Here is a 21,231-nt window from a genome sequence, read left to right as displayed (position 1 = left end):
GAGTGTGCGGAGGAGCGGGGTGACGTGAGAGAACTTGGGAAGGTTGAACACCAGACGGTCTGCGGCGTTCTGGATGAGATTCCTGTATGTAGAGTCAATCACATACACAATCACATTATTACACATCAATGATTTTACTCCTTGCTTGGACTAATTCATTCTTAGCTCTTTTGTCTAACTGTGTAGTGTGTTGTGTTATTGTTTTATGTCTTCCCAGTCAAATCCTGTCCTGCACTGAACTCAAGCCTCTGAACACCTCAACTCATGCCTCATACCCTCATTCAATCACTGCTGTGATCCCTTCCCAACACAGTGTAAGTAGCCCTCTCATTCCCATTCCCCATAATATTGTACTATAAATGTCTTTATTAAATGCTTTAGGTTCAAATAATTCGTCTTTGATGATTTTTTAAACACACTTTGTCGTCTCCAAGCGTTCCGCGCCTATACCGTGTGTCTCCCATCCTCCTCAATTTTTCAAGTCACCAGCCTCCACTGATCCCATGATGTTCTTGGGACACAGCCAAGAGCTGACAGGCGAGACCTATGGTTCCCTGTCAGTCAGAAGAGAATGAACTGGTTCCTCTTAATCTACTGAAAACAGAGCAAAGTGTTAAATCCTGCGCACCTGTTTAAACTGTTGTCCTGGCTAGGGCCTGTTGCTGGGCAAAAGGTTCATGCTTGTGTATGTGTGTGGGTGTGTAACGGTTGTCGTTGGGTAGAGAGGACCAAGGCGCAGCGGGTTGCATGTTCATCATTATATTTTATTAAATAAATGTGAACACAGAAAAACAAGAACGACAGTTTCACAGGCTAATACTCACAGCAGTGCGAAATACAACTACCCACAAATCCCCAGGTGAAAACAAGCAACTAATATATGACTCCCAATCAGGAACAACGACGTACAGCTGTTCCTGATCGGGAGCCACACAGACCACACAGAAATAGACAAACTAGAACACCATAGAAAACTAACACTAGAACAATTACTCAAAACCCTGGACTACCTAAACCAAACACCCCTACAATATTCACACTCAACCTAAACCATACAAAACAAATACCCTTCTGCCACGTCCTGACCAAATACTAATCAAATTACTCCCTCTGCTGGTCAGGACGTGACAGGGTGTGAAACCCCATATCATCTAGGTAGACAGCAAAGGCGCCTGCTTGCTCAGTTTGGGGGAACTGTTGACTTATCGAGATTTCCTATTGTTCTGACACCTATTGTCCTCACTAGAAGACTAGAATAACCAGCAGTTACTACAGAATGAGACAACCTTTTTCCAAGTTACTGTACCTTGTACCCCAGGTTCGTCTCGTCCTCCACACACACACATACCAAGATCACGTGTTTTGTACATGCTTGCATAAGACAGCTTGACTATATAAGGGTTCTGTACTCCCTGTGTCATTCGAGCTCTCACATTCCACCTCAGAGTGTAGGGTCGACCATCTCCATTATTACAATTCTTATTAAAAGAGATTGATTGTTTGAAGAAATAACAAAGTCTCTCCTGATTGGTTAGAATTTCCACGACACTGTGCAATGTTCATATGGAGGGAATAATTCAATACTTAGGTGATTCCTCCAAAAAGTTATTGTGGTCAACGGAAAGAAAAAGTGTTTAAACACAAAATAAAACCTATTTCCATTTTCCACTGAAACTATGATTTTTTTTTAAATAAAGTAGTTGTACAATATCACGGGTATGCTCAGAGCATCTTTTTACAGCTTGAGAAGTTGATATTTCACTACATGGGCCTTTAATAAGGAGGTTTACTGATTAAAAAAGACAGATTCCAGTTGTTAGGTTTGTTAGTGACTCAAATTGTCTGCTGATATTCTGATCTTGTATCTCACTCCACAGTTTCCTGGCTCTGCGAACGCCTGGGAGATTGATCATAGAGATAGCTCTATAAGTCTGCATTTCAATTGGACTGGTGTGTATTATATACCAATAGGGAACACATTATTCCCTTTGAGATGGACAGCTCCTGAGGCCATCACCAGTGGAAAGTTCACCACCAAGGGTGACGTGTGGTCCTTCGGCATCTTGCTGTATGAGATCGTGACCTATGGGGAGATGCCCTATCTCAGTAAGATTTGTATAATTATGATATATTAATCTCCTTGGCATTAAAGCTCACTAAGGGAAAAATTGGACAATATGGTGCTGACTGAGAAGGGCGAAATCTTACGAATTATCTTTACTTCTTTTGTACAGAAAGTTCATACTATTATCATATATGACCCCAAGCACTTCTTGATATCAGATCAACAGTTACTAACCACGATTTCGACCTCAAATACGACTCCAACTCAGCTGTTGCCCGGTCCCTATTCTTTTGTTCCATTGGCTACCAAAACGCTGCAGGCGTAGACGCAGTAGATGAGCTGCAGCCCTAGTGAAATTGAGGCAATGAGAAAACCGAACGGCGCTCCCCTCCTTTCTGTTGGCAAATGTCCAGTCTCTTCAGAATAAGATGGATGAGCTTCGTTCGTGAGTCTTACAGAGACTTGGCTAGATGATGACACTATACACATAGTAATTAGTGGATTCTCCATTCAGTGGCAAATATCGGACGAAGGCTTCGGGCAAGTCTAAAGGAGGAGGGGTGTGTTTTTCATAAATAACAACAGGTGTGCTGCTTCCAGTGTGAAGGAAATCTATAACTTTTGCTCACCTGATATAGAATACCTCATGGTATGCTGCAGACCCTTTCATCTACCAAGAGAGTTCTCCGTAATTATCATGCCTGTCTACATAACCCCACAAGACAACAACAACTCTGGCACTCAACAAACTGTATGGGGCCATAAACAAACAAGAAACTGCTCACCCAGTGGCAGTGTTTCTGGCGGGCGGAGACTGTGACGTGAGGAGATTAAAACCGTCCTCCCTCACTTCTACCAACACGTCTCCTGCTCCACTAGGGGACCTAAAACTCTAGACCACTTTTATTCTACCCTCAGAAACTCATACAACACCCTCCCTCGTCCTCCCTTCTGGAATTCTGACCACAACTCCATTCTCCTGCTTCCTGTTTACAAAAAAAAGCTCAAACAGGAAGTACCAGTGATGCGTTCAATACGGAAGTGGTCGGATGAAGCAGACGCGAGGTTACAAGACTGTTTTGCTAGTACAGACTGGAATATATTACAGGATTCATCCGATGGCATTGAGGAGTTTACCACAACAGTCGCAGGGTTCATCAGTAAGTGCACAGACGATGTCATCCCCACAGTGACTATACGAACGTATCCAAACCAAAAACCATCGATTACAGGCAATATCCGTTCTGGGCTAAAGGCTAGAGCTACCGCTTACAAGGAATGGGACATGGACATGGATGCATACAAGAAAGGCTGCTACGACCTCAGACTAGACATCAAACATGAAAAAGGACAATGTAGTTGGAAGGTGGATTCCTATTACACCGGCTTCGCCGCTCGTCGTATGTGGCAGGGCTTGCAGACGATAACGGATTACAAAGGGAAACCCAGCTGCGAGTAGCCCAGTAATGCAGAACTCCCAATCCAGCTGAAAGCCTTTTATTCTCGCTTTGAGGAATACAACACTGTGTCTAGCATGAAAGACCCTGTTTTTCTGGAGGACTGTGTGATCTCTCTCTCCGTGGCCGATGTGAGCAAAACGTTTAAACAGGTTAACAATCACACAGACGGAATACCAGGGCGCGTTCTCAAAGCATGAGCAGACCAGAGCTCCAAGGTAATCTGCCTAAAGGACTTTCGCCCTGTAGCACTCACATCTGTAGGTGCTTTGAAAGGCTGGTCATGACACACATCAACATCATCATCCAAGGGCACTCTGGACCCACTCCAATTCTCATAACGCCCCAACAGATCCATAGATGGCGCAATCTCAATTGCACTTTACACTGCCCTCTCTCTCACCTGGACAAGAGGGGAAATAACTATGTGAGAATGCTGTTCATAGACTGCAGCTCAGCATTCATAAGTGGTCCCGTGTGGCTCAGTTGGTAGAGCATGGTGTTTGCAACGCCAGGGTTGTGGGTTCGATTCCCACGGGGGACCAGTACATCTTGAGATGAGGTGAGATGTTGCTTCAATATATCCACATAATTTTCCTACCTCATGATGCCATCTATTTTGTGAAGTGCACCAGTCCCTCCTGCAGCAAAGCACCCCCACAACATGATGCTGTCACCCCCGTGCTTCACGGTTGGGATGGTGTTCTTCGGCTTGCAAGCCTCCCCTTTTTCCTCCAAACATAACGAAGGTCATTATGGCCAAACAGTTCTATTTTTGTTTCATCAGACCAGAGGACATTTCTCCAAAAAGTACGATCTTTGTCCCCATGTGCAGTTGCAAACCGTAGTTTTTATGGTGGTTTTGGAGCAGTGGCTTCTTCCTTGCTGAGCGGCCTTTCAGGTTATGTCGAGTTTAAGACTCGTTTCACTGTGGATATAGATACTTTTGTACCTGTTTCCTCCAGCATCTTCCAGCAAGGTCCTTTGCTGTTGTTCTGGGATTGATTTGCACTTTTCGCACCCAAGTATGTTCATCTCTAGGAGACAGAACGCGTCTCCTTCCTGAATGGTATGACGGCTGCGTGGTCCCATGGTGTTTATACTTGCGTACTATTGTTTGTACATATAAACATGGTACCTTCAGGCATTTGGAAATTGCTCCCAAGGATGAACCAGACTTGTGGAGGTCTACAATTTTTTTTCTGCGGTCTTGGCTGATTTCTTTTGATTTTCCCATAATGTCAAGCAAAAAGGCACTGAGTTTGAAGGTAGGCCTTGAAATACATCCACAGGTACACCTCCAATTGACTCAAACCATGTCAATTAGCCTATCAGAAGCTTCTAAAGCCATGACATAATTTTCTGGAATTTTCCAAGCTGTTTATAGGCACAGTCAACTTAGTATATGTAAACTTCTGACCCACTGGAATTGTGATACAGTGAATTATAAGTGAAATAATCTGTCTGTAAACAATTGTTGGAAAAATGACTTGTGTCATGCATAAAGTAGATGTCCTAACTGACTTGCCAAAACTATACTTTGTTAACAAGAAATGTGTCGTGTGGTTGAAAAACGAGTTTTAATGACTCCAACCTAAGTGTATGTAAACTTCCGACTTCAACTGTATAATTTAAGAAATTGGTTGACTAATTAAAAACAGATACGGTGAGATAGGACAACCTTGCCTAATTTCTCTCAACTCAAATCTAGGTGAGGTGCCATGTTTGTTCACATGAAATATTAATGGTCACATACACATATTTAGCAGATGTTATTGCGGGTGTAGCGAAATGCTTGTGGTCCTAGCTCCAACCGTGCAGTTGTATCAAACAATTCACAACAATACACACATCTAAAAGTAAAAGAATGGAATTAAGAAATATACACTACCATTCAAAAGTTTGGGGTCACTTAGAAATGTCCTTGTTTTTGAAAGAAAAGCAAAACATTTTGTCCATTAAAATAACATCAAATTGATCAGAAATGCAGTGTAGACATTGTTAATGTTGTAAATGACTATTGTAGCTGGAAACGGCAGATTTTTTCGTGGAATATCTACATAGGCGTACAGAGGCCCATTATCAGCAACCATCACTCCTGTGTTCCAATGGCACGTTGTGTTAGCTAATACAAGTTTATCATTTTAAAAGGCTAATTGACCATTTAGAAAACCCTTCTGCAATTATGTTAGCACAGCTGAAAACTGTTGTCCTGATTAAAGAAGCAATAAAACTGGCCTTCTTTAGACTAGTTGAGTATCTGGAGCATCAGCATTTATGGGTTTGATTACGGGCTCAAAATGGCCAGAAACATAGGACTTTCTTCTGAAACTCGTCAGTCTGAAACTCGTCACTTGTTCTGAGAAATGAAGGCTGTTCCATGTGAGAAATTGGCAAGAAACTGAAGATCTCTTCAAGCTGTGTGCTACTCCCTTCACAGAACAGCGCAAACTGTCTCTAACCAGAATAGAAAGAGGAGTGGGAGGCCCCAGTGCACAACTGAGCAAGAGGACAAGTACATTAGTGTCTAGTTTGAGAAACAGACACCTCACAAGTCCTGAACTGGCAGCTTCATTAAATAGTACCCGCAAAACACCAGTCTCAAAGTCAACAGTGAAGATGCGACTCCGGGATGCTGGCCTTCTAGGCAGAGTTGCAAAGAAAAAGACATATCTCAGACTGGCCATACATTTTAGGGCATCAGGCATGTCGGTATTGCCTCTCCTCTTTCGTGGAAATGAAACTCAGAGTAGCGTCACCAAAGAGGAAGAGGCGATTGTGTCGTTTTTTGCCCACCAGGCGAGGAGTTATGCGTGGAGGTCAATGAGAGTGTCGAATTTGGCCAACATCAAAAAATGATGGCTTCTTTGCTCCGTTAGGCTTATTTGATCGAATATAAGTTTCGTGGTGGTTAGGTTGTTTCGAATGTGCTGATATAAGCATAGACACATGGCATATCGGCAACTTTGAAAAAAACGATGTAATATTCGAGTTACGCCTGTCTGGCACACGATATCTGCCTTCTCATTGGCTGGAATGGCCCCACGTGATCTCGCCTCCTCTCTCTAAGGAAAGCAAATCCTAATCCAACTGTTAGACCTGACTATCTCGTCATTATATACATTTCTCTGGTGTAACTTCAGTGTGCCATAGTTCTCTGTTGGTTGGTCTGGTCAATATTTGTCAAAGGTAAGTGTAATATGGAGCGATTGGTGAATCATCAGGTAAATGTATTATTGGGAAACCCTGAATATCCAGTGACATTGTTTTTTATTTGTACTTGCTGTGTTCGACTGCAGCTTAAATATTTATCTTACTTTTTTTATATTGGATGTATCCAATTTATAGCGATGGTTTACGAGTCTGGGTCTGTGTTTGAGACTTGTCTGGCTTGGAAACTAATCATATAAGCGTTTTTCATTGCCAATGAGCGCTTGAAACACAATTCGCACTGAAAACCTTGCGATTTTAAGGTTGCTGGCTTTCAATTTCCCTTTAGGCAAAAACGCTGCAAATACCTTATCAAGACAGTGCTCATAGGAAAATAAGATTTTCTGATGAAGTGCAAAAGGAAGAGACTGCTTAGAATGTGGCATAAAGTAGTCTATTCCATTTAGAAGTATACAATTATATCCCATTCGATATAAATAAATGAACCGCAAACGTTATGACATCTGTTTAAAATTTCTAGCCTAGGCCTACTCAAAAGCAAATTAATTCGCCTGTGACCCACCCAAAACAACATAAGGCAGATAGATGCAAGCTTTAGTGCTCATATATCTCACTGTCTTCACGTCACTGAAAGAGAGAAACATCTAAAGTTTCTAGGAGGCACAAAGTGATGTGGTTCCTGTCATGCAAAAATTACTTTTCAGAAGCTTGGTTTACATCCGTGACTTTCTGTGTTGTAGCTTAAGATAAAAGAATGGCTTTATTATCCCCGTGGGGACATTTGGGTTGCGGCACTGAACATACAAAAAAACCACGCAAGCATAGATAAGGACATATACTGACACCAAATACAGGTAGAAAAGGTGCCATTAATGAGACCAATGATTCATCTGTACACTTTATACACTGTACACGCAGTCAACTATAATGTCACTTGAAGACCCAGCCCGCATTATTGCCACGAAACAAAGAATTGCCCGTCTCTGGTGTTGAATCGTTTTGTTACCTATAACGTCGCCCCGAGGGGAGTCGTTTAAGGTTATGAGTGGGCTACGGTTACATTCACAGAATAATACGATTATTGTGAATAGTCAGATTAAGATAATAGTTCGATTTAGTCGTTTACATACTTTGCAAGAATAATGATTTCACTCATAATCCTGTTTACATGGACACATCTGAAATCAGGCAACCTGATGGGACTTTGATAAATGCAGAAAATCGCCATTCAAAACAAACGTTCTACCACAGCGATCGTTATTTTCGGACTTAAAGTGTATATGTGAAAACGTTTTCTAACAGGCATACTTAAATTTTTCCGAACTCACTTCACTCGCAAAAGAAGGAAAAAGGAAATTTACCAGCAACCGAAAAAAGGCCTATTCGACACATTTTTACATTACATTTTTACATTTAAGTCATTTAGCAGACGCTCTTATCCAGAGCGACTTACTCATGTCCCAAGGATCCCAGATAGCATTAACCTTACTGCAATACACAGGTCGGAAATCTACACAAAAACAGCTGAATACATTGAAGGTGCCAAGACGAGGTATTTTTTTCAGTTGCATGTAACATTTTTTGTAGACTTTTTTTTTTTTTTTTAAGTACATACTGGCAGTGACCCCAGTAAATTACAACAGTTGCTAATAGAAACCATATTTACTAGCGGGGTGGAGGTAGTACAGTGACATGCTAGCTGTTCCCATTGAGCCAATCACTATCCAGTTTAAAGCGTTCCTCGGCAGAAATATAGTTATAATTTTTCTTTCACTTTCACTTTTCTTTCACTTTGAAAAAGTATCTTTCTGAATTAAGAGTGTGCAAAGCTGTCATCAAGGCAAGGGGTGGCTACTTTGAAGAATCTCAAATATAAAATATATTTTGATTTGTTTAACACTTTTTTGGTTACTACATGATTTCATGTGTTATTTCATAGTTTTGATGTCTTCACTATTATTCTACAATGTAGAAAATAGTAAAAATAAAGAAAAACCCTTGAATGAGTAGGTGTGCCCAAACTTTTGACTGGTATTGTATATCTGTATATATATCTGATCAACCCCAATACATTTGATAAATAAAGGTAAACAAAAAATGTTATAAAAATATTCAAACCATGTCTCTGATTTTCAAGCAGATTTAAATCAGGGCTGAGACTGGACCTTTTCAGGAACACTCACCACCTATTGGAAAGACATTCTGGTGTGTCGGCAAATTGTGTACAACTCTATCCCAGGGTTAAATTTTTATACTGAACAAAATATAAAAGCAACATGTACGTGTTAGTCCCATGTTTCATGAGCTGAAAGAAAACATCCCAGAAATGTTCCATATGCACAAAAAGCTTATTTCTCTCAAATGTTGTGCTCAAATTTGTTTACATCCCTGTTAGTGAGCATTTCTCCTTTGACAAGAGAATCATTCCACCTGACAGGTGTGGCATATCAAGAAGCTGATTAAGCAGAATGATGATTACACAAATTTCTGCAGGCCCACCCACCAACGAATTTGTTGTAAAGCTACTGATCTACATCAGCTGCCCGGATACATCATTTTGTGTTTGTTTTGTTGTCTTCAACCTTCAGGTTTGGAATCTATTCAGTAATTCCAGGCAGAGAGGAGAAGAGTGAATGATGCCAATGTCTGGAGAATTGTCCCTGGCTCCTGACCGTTGGCATGATGGTGGGGGTGCCGGCCCTGCTGGTTTTTCTGGTAAGAAGAAGAGGCAGAGCTCAAACAGGAAAGGTAGACAAAGGAGAACAGGATGACGTTAGAGTGCCTATAGAAAGTCTACACCCCCCTTTGGATTTCTTCACATTTTAATATTACAAAGTAGGATTAAAATGGATTTCATTTTCATTTTTTGTCAACGATCTACACAAAACTGCTCTGTCGGAAGAATTTTTCAATTATTTATTATGAACTAAAAATAAAACACTGATATACCTTGATTAGATAGTATACTGTACCTTTAATTTAGGTAACTAGTTCAACCCCCGAGTCAATACTTGTTAGAAACACCTTTGGCAGCGATTACAGCTGTGAGTCTTCTTGGGTAAGTCTCATAAGAGTTTTGCACATCTGTATTGTGCAATATTTGCCCATTATTCTTTTTAAAATTCTTCAAGCTCTGTCATGGTGCTGGGGAACATGGCTAGACAAGATTTTCAAGCAGATTTGTCAAAACTGTAACTTGGCCATTCGGGAACATTCACTGACTACTTAAAAGCAACTACAGTGTAGATCTGTCTGCTGAAAGGTGAATTCCTCTTCCAGTGTCTGGTGGAAACCAGACTGAAGCAGGTTTACCTCTAGGATTTTGCATGTACCTTGCTCAATCCTGTTTCTTTTCATCCTGAAAAACACCCACTCTTTGCTGATGTCAAGCATACCAATAACATGATACAGCCACCACCATGCTTGAAAATATGGAGGCCGTTTATATATATATATATTAATTACCGGGGAAGCCAAGGCAGGGGAAAAAAGCCATATTACAACCTATGTGTTGTGAAAATTGTGTTATTTGCTCTATAACCTGTTAGTTCATATGCCTTGACACTGTGATATAATCCAATATGGGTTTGAGTAGACTTTTTAAGACTAGGACGCTGTTACTATTTCAAAATGAGCATTATTATAGCCTTATAATTCTAATACATTTCACAAAGTTATATGGTTTCAGAGTGGAGTACTTTAGTCAAAACCTTAAACAGATAAATTATCTTATCAGTAGCTTAGTAGGACCGATGCACTAGAATATTAAACATTTGAATCGGGGACGGATGCGTATTGGTGAATTGTTACATCCCAACTTCATATACAGTGCATTCAGAAACTATTCAGACCCCTTGACGTTTTCAACATTTTGTTAGGTTACAGCGTTATTCTAAAATAGATTAAATTGTTTTTTTCCCCTCATCAATCTACACACAATACCCCATAATGACAAAGCAAAAACTGTTTTTTAGAAATGTTTGCATATGTATTAAAAATGATCACATTTACGTAAGTATTCAGACCCTATACTCAGTACATTGTTGAAGCACCTTTGGCAGCAATTACAGCCTTGAGTCTTCTTGGCACACCTGTATTTGGGGATCCTCTCAAGCTCTGTTAGGTTGGATGGGGAGCGTCGCTGCACAGCTATTTTCAGGTCTCTCCAGAGATGTTCGATAGGGTTCAAGTATGGGCTCTGACTGGGCCACTCAAGGACATTCAGAGACTTGTCCCGAAGCCACTCCTGCGTTGTCTTGGGTGTGTGCATAGGGTCGTTGTCCTGTTGGAAGGTGAACCTTCGCCCCAGTCAGAGGTCCTGAGTGCTTTGGAGTAGGTTTTCATCAAGGATTTCTCTGTACTTTGTTCTGTTTATCTTTCTCCCCAGCCTGACTAGTCTCTCTGTCCCTGCCGCTGAAAAACATCCCCACAGCATGATGCTGCTACCACCATGCTTCACCGTAGGGATGGTGCCAGGTTTCTTCCAGACATGACGCTTGGCATTCAGGCCAAAGAGTTCAATCTGGGTTTCATCAGACCAGAGAATCTTGTTTCTCATGGTCTGAGTGTCACGTCCTAACCAGTATAAGGGGTTATTGTTTATTGTAGTGTGGTCAGGACGTGGCAGTGGGTATTTGTTTTATGTGGTTCGGGGTTTAATGGTATATGTATTTATGTAAGAGGGGTGTTTGATTTATGTGTTCCGGGGTTTTTGGGTAATGTTCTTGTTTTGTATTTCTATGGTTTTCTATGATGTGTATTTCTTTGTGTTGGCCTGGTATGGCTCTCAATCAGGAACAGCTGTACATCGTTGTTGCTGATTTGAGAGTCATACTTAGGTAGCCCTGTTTTACCTGTCCCTTTGTGGGAAGTTGTTGTTGTACTGCTGTGTATTAGCCTGCAACACTGTTCGTTCGATCGTTTTCTTGTTTTGTTTGTTACGTGTTCAAATAAAGTTAAGATGAGCACTCAACCCGCTGCGCCTTGGTCCATTACGTACGACTACCGTTACACTGAGAGTCCTTTAGGTGCCTTTTGGGAAAACTCCAAGCGGGCTGTCATGTGCCTTTTTTTTACTGAGGAGTGGCTTCCTGATTGGCCTGATTGGTGGAGTGCTGCAGAGATTGATTGTCCTTCTGGAAGGTTCTTCCATCTCCACAGAGGAACTTTGGAGCTCTGTCATAGTGACTATCGGGTTATTGGGCACCTCCCTGACCAAGGCCCTTCTCCTCCGATTGCTCAATTTGGCCGGTTGACCAGCTCTAGGAAGAGTCTTGGTGGTTCCAAACTGATGGAGGCCACTTTGTTCTTGGGGACCTTCAATGCTGCAGACATTTTTTGGTACCCTTCCCCAGATCTGTGCTTTAACACAATCCAGTCTCTTGAGCTCTACGGACAATTCTTTCAACCTCATGGCTTGGTTTTTGCTCTGACATGCACTGTCAACTGCGGGACCTTGTATAGACAAGTGTGTGCCTTTCTAAATCAATTGGATTTACCGCAGGTGGACTCCAATCAAGTTGTAGAAACATCTCAAGGATGATCAGTCGAGTCTCATAGCAAAGGGTCTGAATACTTATGTAAATAAGGAATTTCAGTTTTTTATTTGTAATATATTTGCAAAGACATTCTACAAACCTGTTTTCGCTTTGTCGTTATGGGGTATTGTGTGTAGCTGTATTTCATCCATTTTAGAATAAGGCTGTAGCGTTAAAGAAAAAGTGTAGAAATGGAAGGGATCTGAGTACTTTCCAATGCTTTGGCAATAGTGGCAACCACCAACAAACCATGCCAATAGAGCACCTATTGAATTTATTTAGACGTGATCAGTTTATCCGGCTCCACAGCAGACGGAGGACACAAAACAAAAGGGACACAAAAAAAGCTGTTGTCTCTAAAATCTGATACTTTGGCAGTGACGGCAGTAGCCTTTGTTCAACACAAGTTGTTACTCTTCTCCAGTAAGACCTTGTACACCCAAGTACTTCTCTGCAGCTGCCACCACAATACCTATCTTCTGTGACTTACGCTCCATTCCTGTGGTACAGTTGATAACCATGGCAATGAACGCTAAGAAGCCAACCTTACTGAAGCACAAATTCGTATCACTCTGTATTGGCCTAGGCCAACTACTCACCCTTGACCCATCATCCTCTGTCTTCACTGCCTCATCATACAACACCTGTTCTACTTTGACCCTGACCCTGACAACCTCAACCTGTCTCTCTCGCACTGGATACTTTTGATCCCCAGCAACATGGGCACCCCCACAATTGACACACACCGTTTTTTCCACCGATACTACACATTATTTTGTCCCATGCCCTGCTGCACACTTCTCACATCTTGGAATCTCCCTCCTACAAGCTGCTGCAACATGACCATAAGCTTGGCATCTGAAACACCTTAATGGGTTCGGAATAAAATCTCTCAAGGGATAACTGACATATGCTAACATGACTTTGTCAGGGAAAGACTCTGCTTCAAAACTCAAAAGGACAGACAGTGTATTCTTAGTTTCACCACACTCGCAACTGGGCTGGCGTCACATACATTGGGAATCTTCCATTTCAATTCCTCCACCTCAACACTTAACGCCACCCCAGTAATCACTCCTTTCAAAGGCATTCTGCTCCGGAGAGAAAATGAAGTCGCAGGTATTGTTCCGAGGCGCGTGACACGAAGTACCCAATTTCTTTTCTACACAGCCTGAGACTACATATGGGACAGCCAAAAGGCAGGGATCGACTTTCTCCAAAAATGTCACTCCCACTGGTCCAGAATCATCCTTTGCATGACCGTCGGGGCGAGGCTCGGACTCAGAGGTCTTCATCGTCACTCTCGTCAGGTTCAATTTATGAGACATTAGAGACAGCAGATTATGGTTTGTGCTTGGCACCATTATACCTAAACACACATCTTCCCTCTTCACTCGGCTCTTCTCCTTCTTCCTCGCTGTCCATTACCACGTCTATCCGTTCACAACGCTCATGCCACACCTTCATCCACGGTATTGCTTACAGAACAGAACGCATACTGATGGCCCTTCTCCAATACCCAACTTCTGTTCCTTAGCCCAATTTATTAGTCTGGCTATCTCTGGCCTCTCGATGCTCGCAAAGTGTAGGCTACTCTGCCCCCTTCATTAGCTACACTTCCCTGTCTCCTGTCATCCTATGAAAAGATCATGGCTAGAAGAGATCCAGCTTTTGTCAAATTAACATCAGATTTGACTTTTCGTATCAGGATAGGAGAATTTACATAGCAGGTAAGAAGAATTAACGTAGCAGGTTATGAGAATTAGGTTAGGGTTAGTGAAAATGCAAAAGAAAAAATTACTTTACGTTAATTTGACAAAAGCTACATCCATTCTAGCCATGATCCTATGCCACATATTTGTGCAATGTTCATATGGATGGAATAATGACTTTCTTACTGTAGGTGATTCCTCTGAAAAGTTATTGTGGTCAACAGACAGGGTTAGGGTTAGGGTTAAAAATTACTATACCAAAAATAATAGTGTTTCAAACAACACACCTACAGTGCTTGGACCCGTAATGGCACTCGCCAGTTTTAGTTTAATTTCCTTATTCTGTAAATAATCTGTGCAAGGGGCCTCCTGAGTGGCGTAGCTCAGTGTTGCGGCGTCACTACAGGCTGTGGTTCAATCCAAGTCCCATAGGGCGGCGCACAATTGGCCCAACATCGTCCGGTTTAGGGGAGGGTTTGGCCGGGGGGGCTTTACTTGGCTCATCGCGCTCTAGCAACTCCTTGTGGCGGGCCGGCGCCCGGCCATCAGTTGAACTGTGTTTCCTCTGACACATTGGTTCAGCTGGCTTCTGGGTAAAGCGAGCGGGTGTTATGAAGTGCAGCTTGGCGGGTCATGTTCTAGAGGACGCACAACTCGACCTTTGCCTCTCCCGAGCGCGTTGGGGAGTTGCAGCGATGAGACAAGAAGTAATCCCGAAACTGGGGAGAAAAAATACCCTATTTAAAAAAAAAAAATGTAAATGTGCAAGACCATGCCATGTCTTGGCATGTTTTATTTGTTTATATTTTGGGAGGAAGCAGCCTTGAGATTTTGAACTTAAACCCACATTAAACATATTTCCACTGAAACTATGATTTGAGAATCTTGAGAAGTTGATATTTCACTACATGGGCCTTTAATAATGAGGTTGGTATACTGATGGAACCTACAGAGGACAGGTTACAGTTGTAAGGTATGTTAGGTGACTCAAATTGGGGTCTGATCTGCTGATAATCTGGTTTTGCATGTCTTTCTTGTCTCCCTTCACAGTTTAGGCCGCTTGGCTCTGCGGACCCCCGGAACATTAACCGCAGCGCTATAAGACTGGGGAAGAAGCTGGGCGAAGGTTCCTTTGGAGAGGTCTATCAAGGCCTTTATAACAACACTCCAGTTGCAGTGAAGACCCTTATACCTGGTAAACACCTGGGACAAGTTTTTCCAAAAATCTGGAAAAGAATGATCTGGATTCTGTAATTATCCTCTATTGGTAATCCAGGATCAGATCAATCAGATTTTTTGGCAGATTTTCGGAAAAGGATGGGATAGGATCCTTGTGATCCAGATACCTCAAGATCATGTTACTACTTTACACTGTCATAGAGAAACAGAGATGAGGAAACTACATAACAACGCAACTACAACATTTAAAGACCCCCTTCAGCTATTTTTGTACTTTTCTCATTGAAAAACAATATCCCAAGTATAAATACAGTAATGTACACACACTTAAGGGTAAAAAAAATATGTTTTGGAGAAAAATATTGTTTTTTTTTTAGACACAACTGCCAAATTCAAGGAGTTGGTCTGATGGGTCCACTGTTGTGTCATCGACCTCCCTCCCTGCTTCCAGGAACAATAGAGGACAGAGGACATGCCCACTCCCCCAATGCACCGCCTATTGAAATCCACCTTTGTTCGTAAATCACGTGATAAATAAACTGCTAAGGAGGCTGGATGGGGTCTTCAATCTCGAGTAAAGGTCAGATTGGATTGCCAAATCCCAGATTGAAGTGTTTCTGTTTTTGAGGCACTCCCAAGTGGCGCAGCGGTCTAAGGCACTGCATCGCAGTGCTAGAGGCGTCACTACAGACCCGGGTTTGATCACGGGCTGTATCACAACCGGCCGGGATCGGGAGTCCCATAGGGCGACGCACAATTGGCCCAGCGTCTTCCGGGTTAGGGGAGTGTTTGGCTGGGGGGCCTTTACAATTAGGCCATCATTGTAAATAAGAATTTCCTCTTAACTGACTTGCCTAGTTAAATAAAAAAACAATTCTAAGATTTAATCCAATCTGATTGCCAAAATACGATTAGAAAAGTTTTTAAAAACTGGGCCCAGGTATCTTTGCTGCAGCCTTTGCTATCTGACTTGTGGACGGGTAAAGCTTGCATGTCAAAATATCAATCCCTTGTTTGTACAATTGTTATTTTGCTAATATTTATCAGTAATACTCTCTAATTCTACTGTACATTAAGGTGGCATGGCTATATTGCATTTTGTTTGTATTTGCAGACATGCAGCTGTACACAGATTTTGCCATCGCTTAGGCAACGTTAATTTGCTATCCGAGTGACGCAAACAGTCAATGTGGGGCCCCTGCATAATCCGGCCATGATTACCACAATTTTGAGATAGCTGGATAGCCTAATGTAACACCTACAACAGAGATTCCCAAACATTTTCACTCAGGCCTGTCACACCTGCTCCCTCTCTGGCACTCGAGGGCGCCAGGCTGCCCTTCATTACGCACACTTGTCACCATCATAACGCTCATCAGCGCACATTGGACTCACCTGGACTCCTTCCCTTTGTTGATTGCCCCCTCTATAACTGTCTGCTTCCCCGTTTGTTTCCTGTGTCTGCATTAATGTCGTTATGTGTTCATGTCCGCGCTCTGTCCTGTCCTGTTCCATGTCCGTTGATATTAAATGTTCACTCCCTGTACCTGCTTCTCGTCTCTACCAGCGTCGACCCTTACACAGGCCCCCCTCTTCGTCACTGGGGAACATCCCCCGCGTGCCATGTCTATTTCTATGGACACAAGCACTGTCCATGATGACAAAAAACTGTTCACACCCCTCTTGTTGTCAGAGAGAAAAATTTGCAGGTTTAAAGCTTATTTCCTGCAATTCTATACATTTTGCCATAAGGTGGAGAAATGTCTTTGCCGTTTTAAAGCTAATTTCCTGCAATTCTACCCATTTGCCATGTCTTATGTGTGTTCATCTGATACCTGAGTGACTCAAACATTGCAACAAAGTCAATGGGCTAAAAATGGTTAGCTGTCAAGGGCTAGTTAATCTGACTGACAAGAGGAGAACTGCTGATGCACTACTAATTCCAAAATTGCACCTTGTGTTTTCTACTATCAAGAGTAAGTTGAAAGGCCGAGTTCCTTAAAACAAAATCCTGCAAGAAAAATCCTGCAAGAAAAATAAACAAACTTCTTTTCCTCATTTCCTGTCATAGGCACCATGGACCCTCGGGACTTCCTAAAAGAGGCCCAGATCATGAAGACTATGCAGCATCCCAACCTCATCCAGCTCTTGGCTGTCTGCACTGAAGAACCTATCTATATCATCACTGAGCTAATGAAGAACGGAAGTCTGCTTAATTACCTGAGTAAGAGTACACTGTCGTATGAACCAGCCAAGCCCTGCAGTACACGCCCAGGAGTTTTTCCTAATTATATGACATTATCCCATCAGAAAAATCTAAGGGCTGTAGTCTATAACTTCCTATCAAATCAAATTTTATTTGCCGAATACAAGAGGTGTAGACCTTACCATGAAATGCATACTTACAAGCCCTTAACCAACAATGCAGTTCAAGAAATAGAGTTAAGAAAATATTTACTAAATAAAGTAAAACATTTAATAAAAACTAACACAATAAAATAACAATGCTATATTTTATTTAACAAGGCAAGTCAGTTAAGAACAAATTCATATTTACAATGATGGCCTACTCCGGCCAAACCCAGATGACGCTGGGCCAATTGTGCGCTGCCCTATGGGACTCCCAAACACGGCCGGATGTGATACAGCCTGGATTCGAACCAGGTACTATAGTGACGCCTCTTGCACTGAGATGCAGTGCCTTAGACCGCTGCACCACTCGGGAGCTCAGGGGGTACCGGTACCGAGTCAATGTGTGGGGGTACATGTTAGTCGAGGTAATTTGTACATGTAGGTAGGGGTAAAGTGACTATGCATAGATAATAAACAGCGAGTAGCAGCAGTGTAAAAACAAAGAACAAAAGGGGGGGGCAATGTAAATAGTCCGGGTGGCCATTTGATTAATTGTTCAGCAGTCTTATGGTTTGGGGGTAGAAGCTGTTAAGGAGCCTTTTGGACGTAGACTTGGCGCTCCGGTACCGCTTGCCCTGCGGTAGCAGAGAGAACAGTCTATGACTTGGGCGACTGGAGTCTTTGACAATTTTTTGGACCTTCCTCTGACACCGCCTAGTATGTAGGTCCTGGATGCTATGTTATAGTTATCAGGTCACATGGCTTGTAAAACTCCTGCCGTTACTTAAAACCTCTTTCAAATATGGTACACAAACTATAGGACATTTTCAATAAGCGTTGAACTTTTCAACCATTTTTGTGTACCAACAGTTAAATATGAGCTTTCATACTTCCACCTGTTCCTTTCCAAATTTGAATGTGAAAATTCTACCCATCATGTCATTTTTATCTCATCATTGTGCTTTCCTTCCCTGTTCCACAGAGGTCAGGGTTGGAAGGCTACGCTTATATGACCAGATTGAGATGGCAGCCCAAGTGGCTTCCGGGATGGATTATCTGGAGATGAAGAACTACATCCACAGGGACCTGGCAGCCAGGAATGTGCTGGTTGGCGAGAACAACGTCTACAAGGTGGCTGACTTTGGCCTTGCCAGGGTCTTACAAGCCACACCAATGCTTTCCAGTCAGAGCAAATTGTATTATATACCTGTAGGGAAAGCGATATTCCCTTTGAGATGGACGGCTCCTGAGGCCATCGCCAACGAGAAGTTCACCATCAAGTGTGACGTGTGGTCCTTCGGAATCTTGCTGTATGAGATCATGACCTTTGGGAAGAATCCCTATCCAGGTAAGACTTTCATATTTACGATTTCAACTCCACATCTCTAGTTAAGAGTATACACTAGGTATACCTTCCTAATATTGAGTTTAACCTGTTTCCTCCCGTTCTTCTATTGTAAAAACGATTTGTCGCTAAATCCGGAGAAATTACGGGCCACGTAAAACAAACTGTTGGTCACTAAATCTGTCTAGAAGGACCACGTAAAAATGGTTGGCTGGTATGCCCTCACCCGTCTGAGCGGTCGACTGTGAATGCCCTCACCCGCTAGGTACTTATAACGGATTGGTTTGGTTCTGCCCACTACAGTGCTGTCCGGTCAGAACATGATGTTGAAGCCCATGCTGAACACTTGGTCACCACCACACTCACACAGACACAGCTGTTTCCATTTGAAGAGGGTATATGATCGTGGTAATCCGAATGACTTGGAATCTTATTGTTGTGGTTCTGTAAGACAAAGAGATGAACACATGTAAACAGTATTAGTTAAAGGTTATAACTATGCAATATACCTATACGTGCATGAATAAATGACAAATGGCATTACAACATGTCTATAAAGGGCTATAAACACATTATCAACATAAACATAAACTTAAACATTCACCTCTTAGAGAGAGAGAGAGGGAGAGAAACCAATTACTTGGATTGACAAAGGGTCAATATTTATAGCACCCTCTCTCTCCAGCCTTGTGTGAGAATTTGCCAGGCTGAGACCTTATCAGATCTGCCCTGGCGCCACAGGGTTGGTCAATTACTCTGTGCATGAGCAAGCTCCAAGAGCTGTCTGGGATGACTCTAGAAGCTCACCCATGGCAGCGCAATAAAACCCCTTAATATGGTAAGCCATCCCAGAAGCCACTTGGGCTGCCATCTCAATCTGGTCATATAAGCGTAGCCTTCTATGGAAAATGCTGTGGGAGCGTGTGCATGCGAAAGACTATGTTTACCAATACAACAATTTAACCACTTCAGCAAAAGTACTTGTCCAACCAATGCAATAACACTTCTGGCAGTACGGAATAATACTACATACAGTAAACAAGAGGCAAAGCAGTATTGGCAACTCAAACATTAAAGAATAGTAACAGCCATAAAGTAGAACATATGTCTGAAAGTTATCAAAGTAAAAAGAAGTAATTAGTGGTAATTACCTATTATTACACTGCATCTAAAACCCCCCATGCAACTTCCATTTCGAAACGCGTACAACATTCAGACATTCGTGGTACTGTGGACAATAAAAAGTCCTCAGAAACATGCGTGTTCACCCTTCAGGCGACAATAAAATTCTGACCTGAGTGGGCGGGTGCAGTTTCTATCTACTCTTTTTACGCTGCGCTACATGCCCCAGGTTGGATTGTTTTACTGTCTGAGATCAGTTGCATTACACTATAACTAGTTCATCTTATTGTTTCAGACCTGAACAACTCCCAGGTGAAACGGATGGTTCCCAATGGGTACAGGATGCCTTGCCCTGTTGACCCCTACTGTTCCAAAGACGTGTACAAGATCATGTTGGACTGCTGGAAGGAGAATAAACATGACAGGCCCACTTTCAGGTCTCTAAAAATGAGGCTGAGGAACGTTAGTGGTTGAAGGTTTATGTAATCATTCTTTAGTATCGATTAAATAGCAGTAATTATATGTATGTTAGAGTCTTGTTTCTCAGCTTTTTGAGAGTCTGGAATGTTCCTTAGTCTTGAGTAATACACAACACTATCTTAAATTGCTACCATGACCACATTGCTGATTTTACTGACTGCACTGTGAAGGGAAAAAAGTTGATGTCATCTCTGTTGTCTTCAGACATGGTGTGTGCTTCCACATTAAACCTTTTCTTCTGCCTTTACACCATTGTCCGATTTCATCTTTGATTCTACACTTGCATAAGAATAAGACAATTCCCAACACTAGTAGTACAGTATACTAACTAGCCTAAACTCTGTAGCCTAGAATCTGGCCACACTGAATATCTCTCAATTTCTCTATTACTCCAGGTTATGCTTGAAACAAAATGTCAAAGTAGTAAATAATGGCATCTGGTTATCTTCCCTGGTCCTTTATTGGTAACACTACCCTTTATAAGGGTTTATAAGCAAGGGTCATAGTTTATAACAATGAAAGATGTCCATCATAACCTTATACAACACAGGAAAATGACAGATTAAAAACAGTCTTGACAATAGTTTTTTTGACAGGTTAGAGATAACAAAGTAATGTAGCCTCTTGGGTTCTGATGGGCTACAACAGTTGAAATAAACTCATGCGGCATTTATAAGTTATATTCTCAAGAATCAATGGGTACATATCATTAATGTACAAGTCCAAAAATGGATGTATCTACTACTGATTGCCCCTTTAACAGTAAGATTCATATCGGCCTTCATAGGTTTTGTATGAATAAAATATAGGC

At 42.0% G+C, this 21,231-nt stretch overlaps 1 protein-coding gene across 1 annotated transcript; it reads left to right on the top strand.

Moving 5' to 3' along the window:
- The first annotated feature begins 6,589 nt into the window (after positions 1-6,589).
- Positions 6,590-20,666, top strand: srk2 (Tyrosine-protein kinase SRK2). The gene is given in 7 exon segments (NM_001140611.1): positions 6,590-6,711; positions 9,282-9,357; positions 9,359-9,408; positions 14,993-15,137; positions 17,193-17,345; positions 18,456-18,821; positions 20,236-20,666. Coding segments are annotated over 6 exon segments (924 nt in total). The 5' UTR covers positions 6,590-6,711; positions 9,282-9,326; the 3' UTR covers positions 20,415-20,666.
- Positions 20,667-21,231: the final 565 nt, after the last annotated feature.

This window comes from Salmo salar, chromosome 07 (genome assembly GCF_965601325.2).
Source record: "Salmo salar chromosome 07, fSalSal1, whole genome shotgun sequence".
Classification (NCBI taxonomy): domain Eukaryota; kingdom Metazoa; phylum Chordata; class Actinopteri; order Salmoniformes; family Salmonidae; genus Salmo; species Salmo salar.
Note: the sequence above shows the minus strand (reverse complement) of the source record. Positions and strands in the feature narration are given on the sequence as shown.